A 23,545-nucleotide genomic window follows, 5' to 3' on the forward strand; every position below is an offset into this window, starting at 1 on the left:
AATTATCCAGTGTCCAGGGATGTGCAGGCTTGGTGGATTAGCCATGGGAAATGTAGAGTTACAGGGATGGAGTCGCAGATGGGCCTGGGTAGGATGCTGTTTGAGAATGAATGTGAACTCGATGGGCTGAATGGCCTGCTTCCACCCTGTAGGGGCTCTATGAAGTGCATGTGAATCACTGGTAATCAGTTGTCACACGTGCACACACACACACTTGGTTACAAAACTGGAATTTAAAAAAAACAAATAAAAGAAACAAAGGCAAAATGAATGAAAAACTTGCAGATATTAAAGTACAGGGGACAATTTCAAAGTTTGCAGATGAAAGGAAACTTGTAACGAACAAAAACAGAAATTGCAGGAGAAACCGACCAGTCCCAGCAGTATCCACAGAAACAGAGTCAATGTCTTGAGTCTGATCCAGCTGTTGGATTAGCAGCACACGTGACCTGATCGCAGCAAGCTAACATCAATTTGTCAAATTATTTTTGGAAACTCATCTCTTTCACTGAAGCATTTCCCAGTGCAACTCAGTTTGACCTACATGCCCCATGCTCCCTGCTTTACCATGGAGAACACTGGGGGGGAAGAAAAGCTATCTTTTCCTGTTAACCACACTACCTGAGCAAGATTTAAGAAAAAGGCTATGGAAAGAAAGGTTTTGGATATTGAAAAATAGTGGGTTAATTGAGTTGCGATACAGAAGTGGGGACCTTCTTCTATGATTACGTAATGTCCAGAACCATTTGCAGATTCTCAGACACTGAACTTGTCCACCTTTAAGTGCAACAGGATATGTAAAAAGACATTTAACAATAAAGTATCCAGGTTTCAGTTGACAAATGCCACACGAATGCCACGTAGTGACCATCACCAATAAGAGACAATCTAACCACTGCTCCTTGACATTCAATGGTGTTACCTTCACTGAATCCCCCCACTATCAACATCCTGGGGGTCACCATTAATAAGAAGCTCAACTCAACTCTCCGCATATCTACACTGGCTACAAGAGTAGGTTAGAGGCTAGGAATACTGCAGAAAGGAACGCACCTCCTGCCTCCCCGAAGCCTATCTACAAGGCACAAGCCGAAATTGTGATGGAATGCTCCCCACTTGCTTGGATGGGTGCAGCTCCAATGCTGTCCAGGCCAAAACAGCCTACTTAATTGGCTCTACATCCACAGGCATCCACTCCCTCGACCACCAACGCTCAGTAGCAGCAGTGTGTGCCATTTACAGGATGTGCTGCAGAAATTCACCAAAGATCCTGAGATAGAACCTCCCAAACCCATGACCACTTCCATCTAGAAGATACATGGCAGCAGATACCATCCCCTGCAAGTTTCCCTCTGAGCCGCTCACCACCATAATGTCACTATGGTGTCGCAGCCACCCCTAAAATACCATGAGCAATGCACTAGTATGTTTATAAAGAAAGGCTTGTCGGTCTGTTGCCACAAAACATTTGTTTGGTCTCCTTCAGAAGTTTTCTTAAGTGACAAGCAAGCAGAGGGGGAAAAGGAGGAGGAGGAGAAGGTTGCCTCTGTGCTGCAAAAGAAAAAGAAGAAAAGTAATGAAAAACGTAAGTGGATTAAACATTTTCTAACAACGTTTGTCCTCGTTCTGTCTGATGCCGTGACCTGTCCCATTGGCAAGGAGACCATCAAGTACAGGGTTCCTAGACTCTACCACTGTACTTCTCTGCCATGCTACATTGTTCAGCCTGGTTGCCTAATATTATGTTTCTACGTTATTACATTCTTCTTTTCTTTCTCAAAGTGGCTTTAAGTGAGAAACCGATGGTGGAGGAGCACGCTGCCTGTGCAGAGAAGACGAAACGTAAAAAGACCCAAGAGAAAAGTACGTAAAATAAGACATTATTAAAGTTAACACAAGACAAAGAAATGCAGATGCTGAAGATCTGAAACAAAAACAAATTGCAGGAGCAACTCAGCTAATCTGGCAGCATCTGTGAAGAGAGCGCAGAGTTAACCTTTTGAGTCCAGTGACGCTTCTTCAGAACATGCTCGCCACAGCCACAGCCAGAACTGCTGAATCTCTCCGGCGATTTCTGTTTATTGCATTTCGAAATTGTTTTTCTACCTCTTTTGGCTGCTGTACACGGAAACACTTAGTCATACAGTGCGTTGCTCACCTTGGAGCAAAGGTGGTGTACAAGGTTATATTTGATTTATTATTGTCATATGTACCTAGGTACAGTGAAAATTTTTGTTTTGTGTGCAGTACAGGCAGACCATATATTACCAATTGCATTAGGGTAATAGAACAGAACCAGGAATACAGTGCACAGAAGGCGCACAAAGAGTGAGGTCAGCATTAAATTTAAAATTTGAGAGGTCCATTCAGAAATGCAATAACTTCAGGGGAAAGGCTGTTCTTGAATCTATTTGTAAGTGGATACAAACTTTTATATCTGCCTGATGGAAGAGGTGTGAAGAGATTATAACCGAGGGTCTTTGATCTTGGTTGCTTTCCCAAGGCAACGGGAAGTATAGCTGGAGTCAATGGATGGAAGATTGGCTTGTGTGATGCCATGATAACAGACTTGGAAGGGGCAAGTCTCCCCAGTAAGGGCCTGAGTCGTAAACACAGTCTGGGACTTTCTGCACCAGAGCGTAGGAGGTTGAGAGGTCACTTTACAGAAGTTTATAAAATAATGAGGGCCGTAGATAAGGTGATTAGCAATGGTCTTTTCCCCAGTTTGGGGGAATTCAAAACTAGGGGGCATTTATATCTAAGGTGAGAGGAAAAGGTTTTTAAAAAAGGTACGAGGGGCAACTTTTTCACGAGTGGAAGTGTGGAATAAATTTCCAGATGAAGTGGTGGATGTATTAGCAGCTACAACATTTAAAAGATATTTGAATAAGTTCATGAATGGGAAAGGTTTGGCGGGATACAGGCCAGGAGCAGGCAGGTGGGACCAGTTTAGTTTGGGAACATGGTCAGCACCGACTGGTTGGACGAAGGGTCTGTTTTCATGCTACAAGACTCTGTAACTGATGATATCAGGATAAGGGGAACAGATTTAACGTTTCAGACTAGAGATTTAGGAATGCCAAGATAAAGATGTTTTAAGCAGTAAGTGGTAAGAACTTAGGACGTGTTACCCATGAGGATGTTAGAAGCAGAGAGCATCAGTGATTCCAAAGGGAAATTAGATGGGCACTCAAAGGAAATAAACTTTCAGGGTTACAGGTATTGATCAGGAGAATGGGACTGACCAGATTGCTCCACAGGGAGCTGGCATGGACTGAATGGGCCGAAATATCACTGCCTCGTCTATAAACGACTCCATGCTCCAGCATGGAAGGTCATTCAGCCCCTCATTCTTGGGTGACCACTTCGAAGGAGTTCTCAAACAGCTCCCACTTCCCTTTCCCCTTGTTCTTTCCCCATAGCTCCTTAAATGCTTTCCCCTGAAAGCATGTTGAGTAACTGAAAACAAGCACTTTTCAGATCACAAAAACCCACAACATTAAAAAGGATAAAACCGTTTCTCATGTTGCTTCTGGTTTTGTTTGCAAAACCACCCGTATAAACAAAAAATGCCCTAGATGGAATACTGTCTTGTTCTATACTCCCAAGGGCCATATCAGGGAATTTGGGCTTGTGTTTTCATCTCTCATGTTGTCCAGCCTGGCCTTCCATAACAAGTTGTAGATCCCTGCAACTCCCTAGTGCCAATATTGACTTCAGCAGGAATAATGGGTACGGGGGGACAGCTTGACTTGTGCTATCTCAAATTTGTAATGATCTGACCTGTTTGGAGCACCTTCCACCCCAAGTGAAATAACTGGCAGAGTCTGTGTGTGTGTGAGATGGTGTACTATCCAGCAATACCGAACCCAGAAGTCACTCAATCTTCAGGACTCCACTCCTCCCCACCCCGCCGGCTCCCAAAAAAATTCCTCTGGTGTTTGCAAAGCCCCAGGGTTTAACTGTGTTTAGAATGATAAAGAGCTCTATTGGGTTAGAAAGAAACCAACTTTCTTTGAGCAATCGGGAATCGAAAACGTGAGGTCCTTCACTAATCTCTGTTCTCACAGCTTCCTGGTGTCTCTACATCCAGAAGTTGAGGTCCCAGAATACACCATATGAGCTGAAGACGGCCATTGGTGATTTTCTAAGCGAGAGGTCGGTCCCCTTTAAAGAGATTCAACTGGATCCTGACAGGTATGGGCTTGAGTTTCTCCTTTGACAGTAACCTTTATGTCCAGCCAGGACATTGTGTCAATTCTGGGGAATGATGTGCTTTTTCTTGCCCAACTCTAGACACTCAGTGTCAGCAGCAAAACTCCAAGACTACATAGACTGCAGGTTAGATGCAGAGTAAAGCTCCCTTTCGAAAATTGTTGCCATCAAACACATCCAGGACAGGGACAGCACTCGGTTAGGTATAGAGTAAAGCTTCTTCTGCACTGTCCCCATTAAACACTCCCAGGACAAGGACAGCGCAGGGTTACACATCCCCATTAAATATCCCCAGGATAAATAGAGCACGTGGTTGGGTACAGAGTAAAGCTCTCTCCACACTGTCTCCATCAAACACCCCAAGGGCAATGTACAAAGTGAAGCTGCTTTTCACTGCAGTATCAAATCATCTCAAATCAGGTCCGTTGTGGAAAGCGATGCAGTTAATTTCCCTAACGTCTTGCCACAATCCAACAGTAAGCCCGCAGTAGCTTCTCTGAATCTTGTTGTAAGATTGTGGTGAATTACCTTATGAAGAGCAGATGTTACGATGTCTGGAACTGCAGTGGTCATTGTGTGCACTGAAAGATCCCATAAACATTCGAGTGGAGGGGAGGGGATGATGTTACACATGATAGAGAAACATTGGCAGGAGAAAAGGAGTCTTCAGCATCCACCTGACCCAGTGGAAATGGCACTCAGGACCTGGGTTTAAATGTCTCACCCGACAGATTGCTATCTTCAGTGCTGCAGAGCTCCTTCAGTACTCGGTCTGGATTGTTGTGTGGGGTTGGAGCACACAATATCCTCACCAGGAGCAAGACTGCCGATAACACACATCCCTTGGAAGGGCCCTTCAGATGGGACTGTCATGACAGTGCCATAAGTGTAGATTCATGTATCGAAGCCCACAATAGGAAAGGAGACAATTTTGCCACCCAGAATTCTTCCTTGATAGGTACCACCGCTCAGGTCTTTCTTAATGCACTAAATATTTTTGCATCTTCTCCAGCACCTCTACATTGATTTGTAAATTATGCACACCAGAATGTTCATAGTTAAAGCATCTGTGCAGTTTAACATGGTTTCTCTGTTTTTCGATTCCTTTAGAAATGAAGCCCAATGCTTTGCTTTCTTAGACCCACCGTAACCTGTGCCACTATTTTGAGAGAACTGTGTACTTGTTTAAAAGTCAGATTTATTGACGAAATTTGACCGATTCGTTGCCTGGCCCACTTCTAGCTGCTCCGCTCGTGTTGAACTGAACCGTGAGGGGGACCTGAATGAAGCTGTGCGGCTCGACACTTGCAAAATTCTCGGACAAACGGCAAAGTTAAGCAAGGTGGAGAAACTGGGAGCTCTGGACGGCAGTGAGTCTGTCTCTTTTTTTGCAGTTCCTTCGGCTCTCGATACTCTGAAAGGCATCAATTCATCCTGGTGTAGGAATTTCAGAGGGGAGTGGGCATTCAGATATCAACAAAGGAACCAGGCTCCATGCTGAGCCTGAACAATGTTGCAATGCTGAGTAACAGGGATCCTACAATAGAGCTCCAGATCCCTTCCTTTATCAACATGTAAAGGTTTTCCAGCCAGAGAGTTTGCCTCATTTCTAGGGAACTGTGAAAGAAGGCATTTGATACACTTGTCTTTATGGATCAGTGCATTGAGTATAGGAGTTGGAATGTTGTGATGTGGCTGTGCAGGACACTTGTACTTCCATTTTTAGAACACTGTGTTCAGTTCTGGTCTCCCTGCTTTAAGAAAGATGTTGTTAAACTTGTAAATCTTTTCTGCGTCAAGGATGTCACCAGGTTTGAGCAATAGGGAGAAGCTTAATAGGCTGGAGCTATTTTCACTGGAATATTGGAGGCTGAGGGCTGGCCTTATGGAGGTTGGTGAAGTCATGAGGGGCATGGATAGGGTGAATAGCCAAGGTCTTTTTCCTAGGGTGGGGGAGTCCAAAACTAGAGGACACAGGTTTAAGGTGAGAATGGAAAGATTTAAAGGGGCCTAAGGGGAAACTATTTAACGCAGAGAGTGGGTCAACATTTTCATGCAGAACTGCTTAGAGGAAATGGTGGAGGCTGATACAATGACAACATTTAAAACGCATCTGGATGGACAGATGAATAACAAGCATTCACGGGGATATGGACCAAATGCTGGCAATGGGACTAGCTTACTTTAGGATATCTGGTCAGCATGAACAAGTTGGACCAAAGGGTCTGTTTCCGTGCTGTATGACTCAATGGACTTTATCTGATCACAAGGGGCAGTTCCGTTGCGGTAATTTTGTTGGAATAGTAAATCGGAGACCTCAACTAGCGCTGTGGTCATAAGTTCACATCCCACCATGACACCAAGGCATCCAACCTCTTGGTTATCAAGGACTGATCGTGAAACTTCAGGATTGTCGCAGAAATGTTTGTGAGAAGATTCACATAATAGTGGGCATCACTGGCCAGGCCAGCATTTATTGCCCATCCCTAATTGCCCAGAGGGCAGTTAAGAGTCAACCACATTGCTGTGGGTCCGTAGTCACATGTAGGCTAGACCAGGTAAGGGGAGCAGTTTCATTCCGTAAAGGACATTAGTGAGTCAGATGGATTTTTCTAACAATCCATCATGGATTCATGGTCATCACTGGACTCTTAATTCCAGATTTTTATTGAATTCAAATTCCACCGTCTACCATGGCATTTTGGAAACCAGGTCTCCGGGTTAATAGTCTAGCAATAATAGCACTAGGCCATCACCTCTCCTTGTTTGTGTCCTTTGCGAGGGATACCTGTCTTCCTTACCTGGTCTTGCCTGTGGGTGACTCCAGACCTGTTGCAATATGGTTGACCCTGAACTGCCTCAGGAATGGTCTAATGAGCCACTGAATTGTATCAGACCACGTCAGGTAGAAAAGCAGTGTGGGTGTAACCACATCACGCAGACTGCAGTGCTTCAAGAATGTACTTCCACAGGGCAACAAGTACTGTCTTTGTCAATCCTCCCAAGAGTGAATGTGAAAAAAACAGTAACGTTAAGGTTGCAATTTTTTGCCCTGTTTGAGTAGCTAAAGTGAGCGTGAGACTCCTGGAGGATGCAATTGGGGAATATCCTTTGGAATCCTGTTGCTGTAAGGGGAAGGAATTCCAGGATTCTGAAGCAGCGACTGTGAAGGAACAGCGATATATTTCCAAGTCAGGATGATGCGTAGCTTGGAAGGGAGCTTGCAATTTTGTCACTGCAAGTTTTGGGGAAAAGACCTTGGCTACTCACCTTATCTGTGCCCCTCATGATTTTATAAACCTGCATAAGGTTGCTACAGAGCATCTCTTAGATTGTACACACTGCTGTCACGGAGTGTCAGAAGGGGAAGGAGCGAATGTTTTAGGTGCTGGATGGGTGTCAATCAAGTGGGATCACGTCCTGCACTACCAGAGGGCGGGTAAATCTCCACTGTTGTAAATCTATTCCTATCATTTACAGTGAAATGAAACTATTGGTGAACAGGAGGGTGACTCGGAACCAGGAACTTCGTGGAAATATGCAGGATTACGGGGAGGATGTTACTTGTATCTCTTTTGGAAAGCCAGTGCAGACATGGTCAGCCAAATGGCCTCGAACCATGCTGGAACCGTTTTGTGACTCTGCTGTCTCAATGTGGTTTCATATCAGTTTTTTTTTCTTCTCAAAAAAAAATGCAGCGTGGGAACAGACCCTTTTAGGCCAACTCATCCATACTGGCCAGGTTTCCTAAACTGAACAAGCCTCATTTGCCAGCATTTGACCCATATCCCTCTAAACCCTTCCTTTTCATGTACCCATCAGATCCCTTTTAAATGCTGTAGTTGTTCCAGCCTCTAACACTTCCTTCAGCAGCTCGTACCATGCACACGACAGCCTCTGTGTGGAAAAAGTTGCTCCCTAGCTCCCTCTTAAATCTTTTCACTCTCACCTTAAACCTATCCCCTCGGGTTTTGGACGCCGCTAACCTGGAGGAAAGACCTTGACTATTCACCCTATCTATACCCCTCCCTATTGTATAAACCTCCCAGAGGTCACCCCTCAGCTTCCTATGCTCCAGGGGAAAATGTCTCGGCCTTTCTTTATAACTCAAACCCTCCAATCTTGGTAGCGTCCTTGTGAATCTTTTTTGCGCCCTTTCCAGTTTAATAACATCCTTCCTATAGCAGGGCAACCAGAATTGCACACCATATTCGACCTCACCATATTCGGCCTCACCAATATCCTGTGCAGCCAGAACATGACATTCCCAACTCCTGTACTCACTGCTCTGACCAATGAAGGTAAACACGCCAAACACTGCCTTGTGAGGCATTTTGGGAAGTTTGACTACATGAAAGGTGCTCTTCAAATATGCATAGCTGAAAGGAAAGCTGGGGAGATGTTGACGAAGAAGACAAATATGGAAGAAGAACGGGAGCAGGCTGAAAAGGACAGATATTCACGCAAATTAAAGTGGCTTTTTGTGGGTCTGGAGTCTCACAGAGGCCAGACTGGGTAAAGATGACAGATTTCCTTCGCTGAATCTGATTAGTGAACCAGATGGATTTCATCATGTGTGTTTGCTTTGTAGGAATTGATACTAGGACACTCCATGTGAAAACCCTTCCAAGTGAAGTCTGCGCAAAAGACCTTAAACGTTTATTTGAGAGAGTCGCTGGTGTGTGGATATGTCAGAACGTTGATAAAAGGTACCGAATCAGCTCGTGGTTGGATTTGAAACACATGGTCTGAACGAGTGGCAAATGAGTGGTAATTCCTTTTTGAAAAGAATTGGATAGATTTTTGAAAAGATATCGATTGAAAGAATCATACAGAAACAAATAAAGAGAGCGGGTTAATGGGATTCCTCTGGAGAGAGTATGAGTAAGGTGGGCCGAATAGCCATTGTGTAATTCATATCTCAGCTATGCAGAACCCCTCCGCAAAAACATCTTCATTGGAAGGAGATAGCAGGAACTGCAGGTGCTGGAGAATCTGAGATAACAACGTGTAGACCTGGATGAACATAGCAGGCCAAGCAGCATCAAAGGAGCAGGAAAGCTTCAGATTATTTTTAAAACTGTGAGCAATGGCACAGAAGATCCACCAATATAATGTGTTAAAATGTAACTGAGTCCATCATTGTCTTGTTGTTTTTGGCCAGGTTTGCATTTGTCGTGTTTGAGACAGAAGAAGACTCAGCGAATGCGCTAAGTAGCGGTGAAATAGAATGCAGAGGAAACCTACTCCGACTACAGCGTGCATGTCTGACGAAACAAAGTAAGTCCTTTAATAAACGTGTGGTCCAGTCATATAGTCAAAGAAGTCTATGGCGTGGAAACAGGCCCTTCGGCCCAACTTGTTCATGCTGCTCAGTTTTCACAATTAAACTAATCCCATTTGCCTGTGTTTGGTCAATATCCCCCCCCCATACCCATCCCACCCATCTCCCTGTCTAAATGTCTCTTAAGTGACAAAATTGCATTCACTTGCCCCAATACCTCTGGCACCCTCTGTGTGAAACAAATAGCCCTTCTGGACTCTTTTGTATCTATCCCCTCTCTCACCTTAAATCCTAAGGTTTTAGACTCTCCTACTATAGGGACAAGCTGTTGGCTATCATCTACCTTATCAATGCCTCTCATGATTTTATTGACCTGATCAGACTGCTACTTTCTAGTGAAAAGAGTCCCAGCCTATGTAACCTCTGCTTATAACTCAAGCCTTGCAGTCCAGGTGGCACCCTGGTAAATCTTTTCTGCACTCTTTCTAGTTTAGTAACATCCTCTCAACAATCAACCCACCAGATCATTTCCACTAAAGGTGCCCACAGCAGTTTCCTTCATCACTGACCCCATGCCATGTGTTTGATACTCCATGTGAATCTGTCCCTGGTTTCAACCCCCATTAGTTGTTTGTTAATTAAGACCTGTATTACCTTCCACCAGTTTAACTCAACGTACACAGAATGCACGCTTGGGTTTCTCCACTCAACCCTCAGAACCAAGAATTTGACGACCCGGCAGTCAGCCAATGTGGCTTTTCTGTGCATTGTGTCCAGTGCCTGAATTGCCTGCCTTGTGCTCAGAGAACTGGACAGAGCTGTCATTGTCAGATTCAGCACATCACTTCATTTGTGGGATATGACATGGCTGGCATGACCTGTGCTTATTGCCCAGCCTAGCAGAGGGATTTACTCTGTTTCTACTCCTCTCCTGGGTGTACTTGATGGAGACAGTGTGGAGGGAGCTTTACTTTCACTTTAAAAGAGTCAGGGGAGCTTTACTCTGTATCTAACCTTCTGCTGCCCCTGTCAAAGAACAAATAACAGTACAGCGCAGGAACACACCTTTCTGCCCGCCAAGCTGGTGCTAACACGTGACGCTTTTCTAAACTGAAAACCTTTTGCCTCTTCAGCAGCCTGTGTCATTCTGTTCCCTGCCTATTCTTGTATCTGTCAAGATGCCTCTTAAACATTGCTGTTTTATCTGCTTCTGCCACCTCCTTACATTGCAAGCACTTACCATCCTCTGTTTAAGGAAAACTTGTCTCTCGCATCTCCTTTAAAGATCCTCGCCCCCTTAGCTTAATCTTGTGCCCCCAGTAATTGACAGTTCCACCCTGGGAAAAATACTCCGATTATCCATTCCATCCATGCCTTTCAAAATTTTGTAAACTTCTAAAAGATCACCCCACATCCTTCGATCTTCAAGTGAAAAACAGATCAAGTTTGTCCAATCTCTCCTCATAGTTAATCCCTCTCCAAAACGTCCACATCCTTCCTGTAGTGTGGCGGCCAGAACTGTATGCAGTCCTGTGAATGGTTAATGGGACAGTGTGGAGGAAGCATTTAATTCCAGTTTAAAGGACTAAAGGCAGCTTTACTCTGTATTTAACCCTGTCCTATCCCAGTGTCGGGACTGTCTGATCAGAATAGTGTTGAGGGAGTTTACTCTGTATCTAATCCCGTGCTGTCCCTGTCCTGGTAGTGATGTCAGTGAGACAAGGCAGTCACGTTGGGTATATATTTATTTGAGTGTCCTTAGCCAGGACTGTGAAATGCAGCTTACAATGCACTGAAATGCCAACTGTTATTTCTGCAGAGAAAAGGAAAATTCTCATGGTGAAAAATCTGCCTTACCCAATCAGTAAAAAGTATCTAAAATCTATATTTAATGATGCCGAGGATGTCCACATGTCGAAAGGCAGCCAGTCACAAGGGTGAGTAAAACTTGGCCCATGAGCAATAAATTGCATTCATATAGCACCTTTCCCTAGTAACCTATCTCGAGGCATTTCAGAGGTATGCTATTAAGCGAGATTTGACACTGAGCTTTGTGAAATAATGGAGGGGGGGTGTCAAAAGCTTGGTTGACATTGTCATTTTCAAAAGGGGATGTATTTAGGGGTAGAGTTCTAGAGCTTAGTGCCTAGGCAGCTGAAGAGACAGTCACTGGTGGTGAAGGAGATCAGTGTTTGGGAAGGGCAGTGACTGGTGGGACACTGAGATCCCCACTTATTGGGAAGAACTGATAGGAGGCAACAGAGTTTAAGTGAAAGCAAAATCCCAGCGTGTTTTGAAAACAGAAGATGAAAAAGTTAAAAGCGGGACAGACACATAGGACGTTGGAGAAACTCAGCAAGGTCTAGCAGTATCTGTGGAGAGAGAGAAACTGAGTTAACATTTCATGTCCTGTATGACTCTTCAGAACAGTTCTGAAGATGTGGCACACTGGACTCAAAACATGAACTCTTTCTGTCTCTCTCCCTCCACAGACCTTGCTGAGCTCCTCTGTGTTTGTTTCAGATTTTCAGCATTCGCAGTATTTTTGCTTCTGTTTGAGAAGTTGACATCGAGGGTTTGTGACAGACTGGAAGCTGTGGCAGCTGACGGATTAGCATGGACGTGGTGTGTGTGTTGATGTGGGCAACAGATAGCTGGCTGTCTCAAGTAAATGACCTGAAATCCTATTAATTTTAAAGGAAGTAGATGGTAGGGTTCTCAACAGAGCTCCGAATGATGAATTGGAAAAACTAAGGGAGGAGTTGCGTAGTAGTGTCACTGAGCTTCTAATCCAGAAGACCAGATGAATTCTCTGAGGATAGAGGTTCAGTTCCTACCATGGTAATTGCGGGGTGAGTTCAATTTGATGACTAAAATTTGGAAAATGAAGCTAGTCTCAGTAATTACTTTTTATTCATTCATGGGATGAGGGTGTCACTGGCTGGGCCTCCATTTGCCTGCCCCTGTTTGCCCAGAGGGCAATTAAGAGTCAATTTCATTGCTTTGCCTGGAGTCACATGTAGGCTAGACCAGGTAAGGATGGCAATTTCCTTCCCTAAAGGATATTAGTGAAACAGATGTGTTTTTCCAACAATTGACAATGGATTCATGGTCATCAGTAGACTCTTAATTCCTGATATTTTTTGAATTCACATTCCACCATCTGCTCTGATGGGATTCGAACTCAGGTTCCCAGAACGTGTAAGTAATACACCATGGAAACAGACTCTTCGGTCCAACCAATCCATGTCGACCATATTCCCAAACTAAACTAGTCCCATCTGCCTGTGCTTGGTCCATATCTCTCCAAACCTTTCTTATTCATGTACTTAATCTAAATGCCTTTTAAACATTGTAATTGTACCTGCATCTACCACTTCCTCAGGAAGTTCATTCCACACGTGAACCACTCTCTGTAATAAAAAAAATCGCCCCTTCTTTTGCATGTTTCTGCTCTCACCTTATACACATGCGCCCCGGTCTTGAAATGCCCCACCCGAGGGAAAAAGCCCTTGTTATTTACCTTATCCATACCCCTCATTATTTTATAAACCTCTGTAAAGTCACCTCTCCACCTCCAATGCTCCATTGAAAAAATTCCCAGTTTATCCAGCCTCTCCTTATAACTCAAACCCTCCATACCTGGCAACATCCTGGTAAATCTTTTCTGAGAACTCCTCCAGTTTAATAATATCCTTGTTACAACGGGGTTTCCAGAACTGAACACTCCAGAAGAGGCCTCACCCACATCCTGTACAACCTCCACGTAACGCCCTGACTCCTACACTCAAACTTACCTGGGTCTTTGGATTAACTGTCCAGTGATCATACCACTAGACCATCACTTCCCCCTAATGCTGACCACGGCTACTTTCATCGATGCTCTTCAGGGAAGGGAATGTGCCGTCTTTACCCGTTCTGGCCTAAAAGTGATTGCCGACCCACTGCGACAGGACTGACCCGCGGCTGCCCTCTGAAACGGCCTAGCAAGCCAATCGGTTCAAAGGGCAGTTAGGGATGGGCAACAAACGCCGGCCTTGCCACAGCAATACCCGCTTCCCGTGAAAGAATGAACCAGAGAGTCACTTGGAGGGAAGAAACGTACAGAGCAATGAGGAAAGAGATTGATAAACTCGCTTTCTATGAAGGGGGCCAGCACCGGCCCGGTAGGCCAAACTGCTCACACGCAGGATGTTGTGAGAGATCTGGAAAGTTCACGTGTGAAACAGGGAAAGGGCGGTTTGCTGTGTTTTAAAACTTGTCACTGACGTTGCAGAACTGCCTACGTGGAGTACAAGACGGCGAAACAAGCCAAAACAGCACTGAAGGACTTCCGAAGCAGAGGTGTTCCAGGCCAGGCAGTTCGAGTCTCTTTGATAGAGGAAGGGCAAGAGAGCCCAGGATGCCAGTCGGACGGTTCTGGTACGTACCAGTGCATGCGGTCCATTTCCCAAATGCAAACCTGCTGGAGATTAGATAACAAAGTGTGAAGCTGGATGAACACAGCAGGCCAAGCAGCATCTCAGGAGCACAAAAGCTGACGTTTCGGGCCTAGACCCTTCATCAGAGGCCTGAAACGTCAGCTTTTGTGCTCCTGAGATGCTGCTTGGCCTGCTGTGTTCATCCAGCTCCACACTTTGTTATCTTGAATTCTCCAGCATCTGCAGTTCATGTTATCCCTGCTGGAAATTAGTGCAGTTTGAACCATCTCGCCATGCACTGCTTTCTGACATGGGAGCTACCACCGCTGCCGGCATTTTCTCTTCCTACCAGCTGAATTGTGGCCTTAGACTCTGGAGATGATGTAACACGGGTGTCACCCCAGACTCACTGTGTCGTTCCTGATGTTACGGAGACTGGTGGATTTGAGTGATGAGACGCTGGATAGGCTGTTACATTTCTCTCTGAAGGAGGCTGAGGGGTGACCTCAGAAGGTTATAAGATCATGGGTGAATAGCTGAGGTCTTTTTCCCAAGGGTAGGGGGAGACTAAAACTAGAGGGCATAGGTTTAAGGTGAGAGGGGTAAAATTTAAAAGGGGCAACTTTTTCACACAGAGGGTGGTGCATGTATGGAATGAGCTGCCAGGGGAAGTGATAGAGGTGGGTACAATTACAACATTGAAAAGACTTTTGGACAAGCACATGAATAGGAGAGGATCAGAGGGATATGGGCCAGACACAGGCAAATGGGACTAGTTCAGTTTAGGATACCCAGTTGGCGTGGACACTTTGGGCCGAAGAGTCTGTTTCCATGCTGTACATCTCTATGATTCTATAACTGCTCTCTGAACCAGGCAAACAAGCCGTTTAGCTCATGGTGGGTGTTAGGGATGGGCTACAAATGCTGGCTGTGCCCAGCTACACCCTCACATCCCATCGAAAGTATTAATTGATCAGGATTCGTATGATCTCGAGTGCAGATGTGACCAGGTGTAAAAAGTAAATCAGTGGTTAGTCAGGGAGGGATGAGCATGTCATCAGGCTTCCCACTGGCATTACACACAGAAGCACTCCAGCCCATGGACCAGTTGAAGCTCTCAAGCGGGCAGTGAATTGTCTCTTGCCACATGTGGAAATGGTCTGCTTAACCTCAGACACGGGGTCAGGGGGGAGATTCCTGATTCAGTCACTGTGCAGTGCACGGAGGGCCGTCCTCTACCGAACCGACCCCCATCCTGGGTCTTCCTGACGCTCCCCGGCCAAAGGACTCATGGGACACGATTGGCATCAGAGCTGCCCTCTGAGTGGTTGCGGTGATAGTAGTGGACATGGATAGAGCAGGGACAGGAATGGTTGTTGCAGGTTCCGGGATTTAGATGTTTCAGTAAGAACAGAGAAGATGGTAAACGGGGTGGAGGTGTGGTATTGTTGGTCAAGAACAGTATTACAGTTGCAGAAAGGATGTTTGGGGACTCGTCAACTGAGGTAGTATGGGCTGAGGTTAGAAACAGGAAAGGAGAGGTCACCCTGTTGGGAGTTTTCTATAGGCCTCCGAATAGTTCCAGAGATGTAGAGGAAAGGATAGCAAAGGTGATTCTCGATAGGAGTGAGAGCGACAGGGTAGTTGTCATAGGGGACTTCAACTTTCCGAATATTGAGTGGGAACACTATAGTTCGAGTACTACAGATGGGTCAGTTTTCGTCCAGTGTGTGCAGGAGGGCTTCCTGACACAGTATGTAGATAGACCAACAAGGGGCAAAGCCACGTTAGATTTGGTACTGGGTAATGAGCCTGGCCAGGTGTTAGATTTGGAAGTAGGTGAGCACTTTGGTGTTAGCAATCACAATTCTGTTATGTTTACTTTAGTGATGGAAAGGGATAGGTGTATACCACTGGGCAAGAGTTATAGCTGGGGGAAAGGCAATTACAATGAGATTAGGCAAGATTTAGGGAGCATAGGATGGGGAAGGAAACTGCAGGGGATGGGCACATTAGAAATGTGGAGCCTATTCAAGGAAAAGCTCCTGTGTGTCCTAGATAAGTATGTACCTGTCAGACAGGGAGGAAGCTGTAGAGCACGGGAGCTGTGGTTTACGAAGGAAGTGGAATCTCTGGTCAAGAGGAAGAAGAAGGCTCATGTTAGGATGAGAGGTGAAGGCTCAGTTAGGGCGCTTGAGGGCCACGAGGTAGCCAGGAAAGACCTAAAGAGAGAGCTCAGAGGAGCCAGGAGGAGACATGAGAAGTTGTTGGCGGATAGGATCAGGGTAAACCCTAAGGCTTTCTATAGGTATTTAAGGAATAAAACAATGACAAAAGTAAGATTAGGCCCAGTCAAGGATAGTAGTGGGAAGTTGTGTGTGGAGTCAGAGGAGATAGGGGAAGCACTAAATGAATATTTTTCAAAAGTATTCACTCTAGAAAATGATAATGTTGTCGAGGAGAATACTGAGATACAGGATACTAGACTAGCTGGGATTGAGGTTCACAAGGAAGAGGTATTAGAAATCCTACAGAGGGTGAAGATAGATAAGTCCCCTGGGCCGGATGGGATTTATCCTCGGATCCTCTGGGAAGCCAGGGATGAGATTGCCGAGCCTTTGGCATTGATCTTTAACTCGTCATTGTCTACAGGAATAGTGCCAGACAACTGGAGGATAGCAAATGTGGTTCCCCTGTTCACGAAGGGGAGTAGAGACAACCTTGGTAATTATAGACCAGTGAGCCTTACCTCAGTTGTTGGTAAAGTGTTGGAAAAGGTTATAAGAGATAGGATTTATAATCATCTAGAAAAGAATAAATTGATTAGGGATAGTCAGCACGGTTTTGTGAAGGGAAGGTCGTGCCTCAGAAACCTTATTGAGTTCTTTGAGAAGGTGACCAAACAGGTAGATGAGAGTAAACCGGTTGATGTGGCGTATATGGATTTCAGCAAGGCGTTCAATAAGGTTCCCCACAATAGGCTATTGTACAAAATGCGGAGGAATGGGATTGTGGGAGATATAGCAGTTTGGATCGGAAATTGGCTTGCTGAAAGAAGACAGAGGGTGGTAGTTGATAGGAAATGTTCATCCTGGAGACCAGTTACTAGTGGTGTACCGCAAGGGTCGGTGTTGGGTCCACTGCTGTTTGTCATTTTTTATAAATGACCTGGATGAGGGCGTAGAAGGATGGGTTAGTAAATTTGCAGACGACACTAAGGTCGGTGGAGTTGTGGAGAGTGACGAAGGATGCTGTAGGTTGCAGAGAGACATAGTTAAGCTGCAGAACTGGGCTGAGAGGTGGCAAATGGTGTTTAATGCGGACAAGTGTGAGGTGATGCACTTTGGTAGGAGTAACCAGAAGGCAAAGTACAGGGCTAATGGTAAGATTCTTAGTAGTGTAGATGAGCAGAGAGATCTCGGTGTCCATGTACACAGATCCCTGAAAGTTGCCACCCAGGTTGACAGGGCTGTTAAGAAGGCATACAGTGTTTTAGCTTTTATTAATAGAGGGATCGAGTTCCGGAACCAAGAGGTTAAGCTGCAGCTGTACAAAACTCTGGTACAGCCGCACTTGGAGTATTGTGTACAGTTCTGGTCACCGCATTATAAGAAGGAAGTGGAAGCTTTGGAAAGAGTGCAGAGGAGAATTTACTAGGATGTTGCCTGGTATGGAGGGAAGGTCTTACGAGGAAAGGCTGAGGGACTTGAGGCTGTTTTCATTAGAGAGAAGAAGGTTGAGAGGTGACTTAATTGAGACATATAAAATAATCAGAGGGTTAGATAGGGTGGATAGGGAGAGCCTTTTTCCTAGGATGGTGACGGCAAGCACGAGGGGGCATAGCTTTAAATTGAGGGGTGAAAGATATAGGACAGATGTCAGAGGTAGTTTCTTTTCTCAGAGAGTAGTAAGGGAATGGAATGCTTTGCCTGCAACGGTAGAAGATTCGCCAACTTTAAGTACATTTAAGTCATCATTGGACAAGCATATGGATGTACATGAAATAGTGTAGGTTAGATGGGCTTCAGATCGGTATGACAGGTCGGCACAACATCGAGGGCCAAAGGGCCTGTACTGTGCTGTAATGTTCTATAATTCTATAACTACGCTCAGTGGCGCTGTTGGGCCAGAAAAGCTGCCAGGTCTCTTGAGTGGTTGGCAGCTCTTGGGAAGCAGGATCTCAATCTCGATCTTGATGGAGATGGACACCCCATCATTGGGCCTAATGGGAATCCCAGGAAACTCCATGGGTAGGATCACCATGTAAAATCCAGAACTCTGTAAGGTGGCAATGCTCCCCTTCAATGTTATTCCCTTGCTGCTGCAGCTCACAGGGTTTCACGTTGCCCCAGCTAATCAGTAATAATTTTTTCTTAACAGTGTCTTTTCTGAAAATGGAGAGAAAGGGCAATTTTTTTTAATTTGGTGTTCTTGCATCTAGAGTGCAAGATGGAAATCATCAAAACCATGTTTCTTTTTAACAGCAATACGCCGATGCCTCCTCTCCTGGTCTTCCTGGTGACAAGGTTGCCTCTTCGGCCCAAGTTCTGACCGAACTGAAGATCGAGAGTTTTTTTAAGGACTGCGCTGACCTGCTTTCTCTCCTTTCAGATTCCACCAGATCCCTGTTTATCTGGGGTCTGTCAAACCAAACAACAGTCGAAACGCTGAAATCAACCTTCAAGGAGGCCGTGGATGCCAGGATACCACGGAAAACGGGAAAGAGGTGAGCGTTGGTTGACTTAGAGAGAATACAGACCAATCCCCGTGATCACCATTCCATAGGGAATTTGGGGAGCTCTCCCTGCGTCTTGTCAAAGATTTATTTACCCCAGCCTGAGCAACTGCCATTATCAAAAGCAAAACACATTATCTGGTTGTTATCACCATTTGTAGGAGGTGACTGTGTACAAAGTGGCAGCCAGCTTTCTTACAGCACATAGTAACTACATTTCAAAATGCGAGCCTTCGATTATGAATTGCTTTGGCGTGATCTGAAGGTGATGGGGAGTGTGACAGCTCGGAGATATTATCATTAGGCTGTTAACCCGGAGACCCAGGTAATGTCTTGGGGATAACATGGTGTGGAGCTGGATGAACACAGCAGGCCAAGCTGCATCAGAGGAGCAGGAAGGCTGACGTTTCGGGCTTAGACCCTTCTTCAGGACCTTGGGGACCCAGGTCCAAATCCCACCACGGCAGATAGTAGAAGTTGCATTCAGATTTTAAAGAAAAGAAGTCTGGAATTGAGAGTCTTAATGATGACCGTGAATCCATTGTTGATTGTTGGAAAACCCTGTCAGGTTCACTAACATCCTTTAGGGAAGGAAACTGCCATCCTTACCTGGTCTGGCCTACATGTGACTCCAGGCCCACAGCAACATGATTGACTCTTGAGCCACCCTCTGGGCAATTAGGGATGGGCAAGAAATGCCCTCCTGGCCAAATCCCACGAGCAAATTTAAAAAAACAAAGTTGTGAAAGGTGCTGTATACCTTCCTGTAAAGTAATGAATATTAAACATTCAAAAGCAGGGTAAATGCCATGTTATCGAGGAGCTTATTTCTTGTAGCTGTTTCCTTGCTGTGTTGGAAATGTTCCCTACCACAGCTGTGCTGTTGACTGGAGGAATTAACCAGGTTTCTGATCCCTGATGGCTGACCAATCACGTTGTGACTTGGCTTGACGCATTTTGAGGTTGAACAGTTTGCTGACGGGCTTCCTCCTCTGCTCACAGGTGAACGGTGTCGGCCTGCTTGTTTTTGGGGGGGTGGGATTGCTGGTATGCTTGCCAAGCAGGATCAGAGCAGAAAAGAACGCAAGTGATCACTGTATTTCCTGACTGTTACCATAACCTTGTCTGTTAGATACAGCCTTGTCTCGCAAGCGAGTGGGAGCAGGGGTGGGTGCAATACTGTGGGTGACTTACTTGGAAAGCAAGTTTTATTTTTAATAGGTGAGAAGGCGTCGGGATGTGTTTCCAAAGTGTTAACCACTGCCCCCCCGACCTCCCGGCCTTTTTGTTCTGTAGGTTTGCGTTTGTGGACTTTAAGACGGCAGAGGCAGCTCGGAGAGCAAGAGCAGAGTTTCAGGACGTGGAGATAGACGGCAGGCAAATAAAGCTATACTTCACCAACTCCACACAGTGAGGGGAAGAGGCCACGCGTGACCCGGTCACCGATGGTATGCACCAGAGATATGGTGGCGTAGCGGTAATGTTGCTGGGGCGTGTAATCCAGAGGCCTAGGTCAGTGAGCTGGGTTCAGATCCCACCAGGGCATCTAGTAGAATTTACGTTCAATTTTCCAATCAAACCCAATCCAGAGAGTCAAAACTGGCCCTGGAACCATTGTTGATTGTGCCCATATAGTTCACTCACTAAAGTCCTTTATTAACGGAAACCAGCCCCTCCTTACCAGGTCTGGCCGACATGGGACTCCAGACCCGCAGAAAGCAAGTTGTCTCTGAGCTGCTCTCATTGTTTTTAACGCCCAGTCGCTTTTACGCGTGACTGAGCGTCTTTCCCACCACCAAATCACCATGACTTCTTTCACTTGTTTGACATAAACTACTAAACAATCAGTGCCAACACTGAGCTCTCCTCCAGTATAACCAGGGATGGGAAACGCATGATGCCCACATGCCCATTGAAAGAATAAATCAAAAGAAAAGATGAGAAGAATTGTGTAAATGCAAATTAGAATTAGTTTTTTCTTTGGTCTCGTGTACTCCAGTACAGGAGAAGAGTACCTAAGTACAAAATCTTGTTCAACATTGCAGTCCTTCTCTAAGTGCTTGGCCGTACTGGCCTCATGGTTCCCACATGGGCTCGACCTCGTCCATGCTGCACAAACCCACTCTCCACAGCAGGTAAATCGATTAAAAGTAGCAGTGAAGGTAGAAAAGAAAAGTGCAAGCAGATGGAGCTGATGAGCTCCAGGCAGGAGCGTGCACGAGGCGCAGCCTGTTCTGCTCTGAATTAAAATGGACAGCCCTGGGTTGGGCATGGGCGCGTTGGAACTAGGAAACATAAACTCTTAATCGTTACCCAGAAGGAAGGCAGAAATAAGGTCCTCCGCCAGGAAGTGGTGAGAATGTGGAACTGGTCACCCAGGAAGTGATTGAGGCAAGGAAGGGGTGGAGGTAGGCTCCACAGCGAGATGTGTGCTGACACGAGTCTCCCACACAAAGTGGGGGACTCCAGGGCCACAGACTCCAAGCTGCCACTGCCCCGACTGACTTATAACAGCTCCCGCTGTCGCAGGGGTTTCTCTCACGGTGGGCCAAGGAACCTGTTCCTGTGCTATACTGTCCCACGTCCCCCTGCCCACACCCGCTAGCCTGACCAACATCCTGCCACTCTCTCTCCATTCTCGCTGAGAGTTTACAGCACATCCGAAGCATTCAAAACTGGGTCAAAGTAGATTACAAAGGGCTGGACCAGCATTGTGGCCTTTTGAGAGAACCTGGCGAACCAGCCAGTCCAAGATAATAAAATGTGAAGCTGGATGAACACAGCAGGCCAAGCAGCATCTCAGGAGCACAAAAGCTGACGTTTCGGGCCTAGACCCTTCATCAGAAGGGTGCTCCTGAGATGCTGCTTGGCCTGCTGTGTTCATCCAGCCTCACATTTTATTATCTTGGAATTCTCCAGCATCTGCAGTTCCCATTATCTCTGAACCAGCCAGTCCGTCTGTATTGAACATGATTTTAAATACCATAACTCACACTTCTGCTCTGTCCCTTCTCTATATTACAGGTGAACCCAGATCCCACAGGATCCCGGACCTACAGGAAAAGCCAGCAAGCAAACAAAATGTTCTGCTATCTGTCTCCAAAGCCCAATGTTGCATTCTATTGATTTGGCCCGAGATTTTTGGCTTTTGCATCCAACTGTTTTGACAGCCTGAATTTTTTCTCTTCCCCAAGACTGCTTGTATTTTATATCAAGATGTAACCTGAGATTGTTCATCTGTACCTGCTAGTAGTTTAGTTTGTTCCCAGTTATTTTTATTTTCCTGTTAAGATTTCCCTGTGTCCCGAATTTGCCCTACTCAATTCCAGTGTTGTCCCAGTCAGCCCTTAAGCTTTACTATATTGCTATGTCTTACACTGACCATTAGGGAGCAGCAGATGACAGCGTCGAACCAGGGTTTGGCTAGTGTTGTAAGGAACGATGAAGGCAGAAATTGCTGGAAAAGCTCAGCCGGCCTGAGCCTCAGAAATTCTGAGGAAGGGTCACTGGACCCGAAATTCTGATTTCACTGCCCAGATCGCTGAGCTTTTCTGGAAATTCCTGTTTTAGTTTCTGATTTCCAGCATCCGCAGTTCTTTCAACTTTTACTTAGTTTCTTTCGGATCTAGCCAGACAGTGTGCTTTTACTCGGTCCCTGTCGATTTCAGTTTTAATCTCTGTCAGTAACTAAATAAAAAGGACCAGTGGTGATTTTAACTTTTTGTTTGGATTCTACATTCAGGGGATGCAGATGCCACTGTTTAGCCTGGGATTTCTTGGCCACAAGGCAGACTGTGGGCCTGGAGTTGCATGTCAGCTAGACTGGATAAGATTGCAGATTTCATTCCCCTGAAATGAAATAGATTGTGGCTTTTTTTTTCCTTTTTGGGGAGGCAATGGCCTGTTGGTATTATCAGGGGACTGTTAATACAGAGACCCAGGTAAGGTTCTGGGGGGCCTGGCTTCAAATTCTGCCACAATAGATGGTGGTATTTGAATTCAATTTTAAAAAAAACTCTTGAATTAAGAATCTAACAATGGCCACAAAACCATTGCTGATTGTTGGAAAATCCCATCCGGTTCACTAATGCCCTTTAGGGAGGGAAACTGCCATCCTTATCTGTTCTGGCCTACATGTGACTCCAGATGCACAGCAATGTGGTTGACCCCTAACTGCCCTCTGGGGAATTAGGGAAGGGCAGTAAATACTGGCCTGGCCAGCAACGCCCTCATCGTACGTATGAATGAAAAAAAATCATGAACAGTAGTTACCTGGACGCTATTAGTTTTCTTCTATATACTGAATTCAAGTTTCAAAAATGGTTATCATCGCTGGCTGTAATTTGGCTGTTGATAATCTGTTGGATTTCCCGTGGGCTGGAGAGAATGTGAGATGCTATGGAACTTCTGTTCTGTCCTCATCAGTTGCATGTACCGAGTCCACGTTAACTGACTGGCGAACCTATTCTGCCACACCCTGAACCAGGGACCCCCCCCCCCCCCCCCCCCCCCCCCCCCCCGCACCAGTGAGGAAGGGGGCTCTACTATTCCTGATTGTGCTGCCCTGAGAAGGGGGCTTGTTGGACGTTAATGTTTTTCATCGCTCTTCCCTACAATCCCAATACAGGCAAGATTAAAGTTGACTGTCATATGATCTGGGCTCAAAAGTGGACCATAACCTACAAACCCGAGGGACCCATACACAGTAAAGGGAGTCAGTGCTGTCTGTTCAGAAGGCCGATTGAGTGACAATGCATCCTCCAAATTGAAGAGAAAAACAGGATTCTCGGAATGCTCAGCGGGTCTGGCAGCATCTGTGAAAGGTCACTGGCTTAAAATGTTAACACGCTTTATCAGCAGACAGTGCCTGCTGTGCTGAGCAATTGCTTC

The 23,545-nt window shown here is 45.7% G+C and overlaps 1 protein-coding gene across 9 annotated transcripts in view; it reads left to right on the forward strand.

Moving 5' to 3' along the window:
• The window catches only part of LOC125448823 (uncharacterized), an 89,658-nt gene extending 66,588 nt beyond the window's left edge, over positions 1-23,070 (forward strand). For 5 of the 9 annotated variants that reach the window (XM_048524378.2, XM_048524379.2, XM_048524384.2 and 2 more), the window contains 11 exons: positions 1,487-1,585; positions 1,783-1,863; positions 4,071-4,197; positions 5,458-5,585; positions 8,807-8,924; positions 9,380-9,495; positions 11,319-11,436; positions 13,776-13,921; positions 18,532-18,646; positions 19,952-20,103; positions 21,680-23,070. In XM_048524378.2, coding sequence (XP_048380335.2) covers positions 1,487-1,585; positions 1,783-1,863; positions 4,071-4,197; positions 5,458-5,585; positions 8,807-8,924; positions 9,380-9,495; positions 11,319-11,436; positions 13,776-13,921; positions 18,532-18,646; positions 19,952-20,069 — 1,166 coding nt within the window. In that variant the 3' untranslated portion in view covers positions 20,070-20,103; positions 21,680-23,070. The remainder of the gene's footprint in view (positions 1-1,486; positions 1,586-1,782; positions 1,864-4,070; positions 4,198-5,457; positions 5,586-8,806; positions 8,925-9,379; positions 9,496-11,318; positions 11,437-13,775; positions 13,922-18,531; positions 18,647-19,951; positions 20,104-21,679) is intronic. The other 4 variants (XM_048524385.2, XM_048524383.2, XM_048524386.2 and 1 more) reach the window with 1 other exon arrangement.
• Positions 23,071-23,545: the final 475 nt, after the last annotated feature.

This window comes from Stegostoma tigrinum, chromosome 45 (genome assembly GCF_030684315.1).
Source record: "Stegostoma tigrinum isolate sSteTig4 chromosome 45, sSteTig4.hap1, whole genome shotgun sequence".
Taxonomy (NCBI): Eukaryota; Metazoa; Chordata; class Chondrichthyes; order Orectolobiformes; family Stegostomatidae; genus Stegostoma; species Stegostoma tigrinum.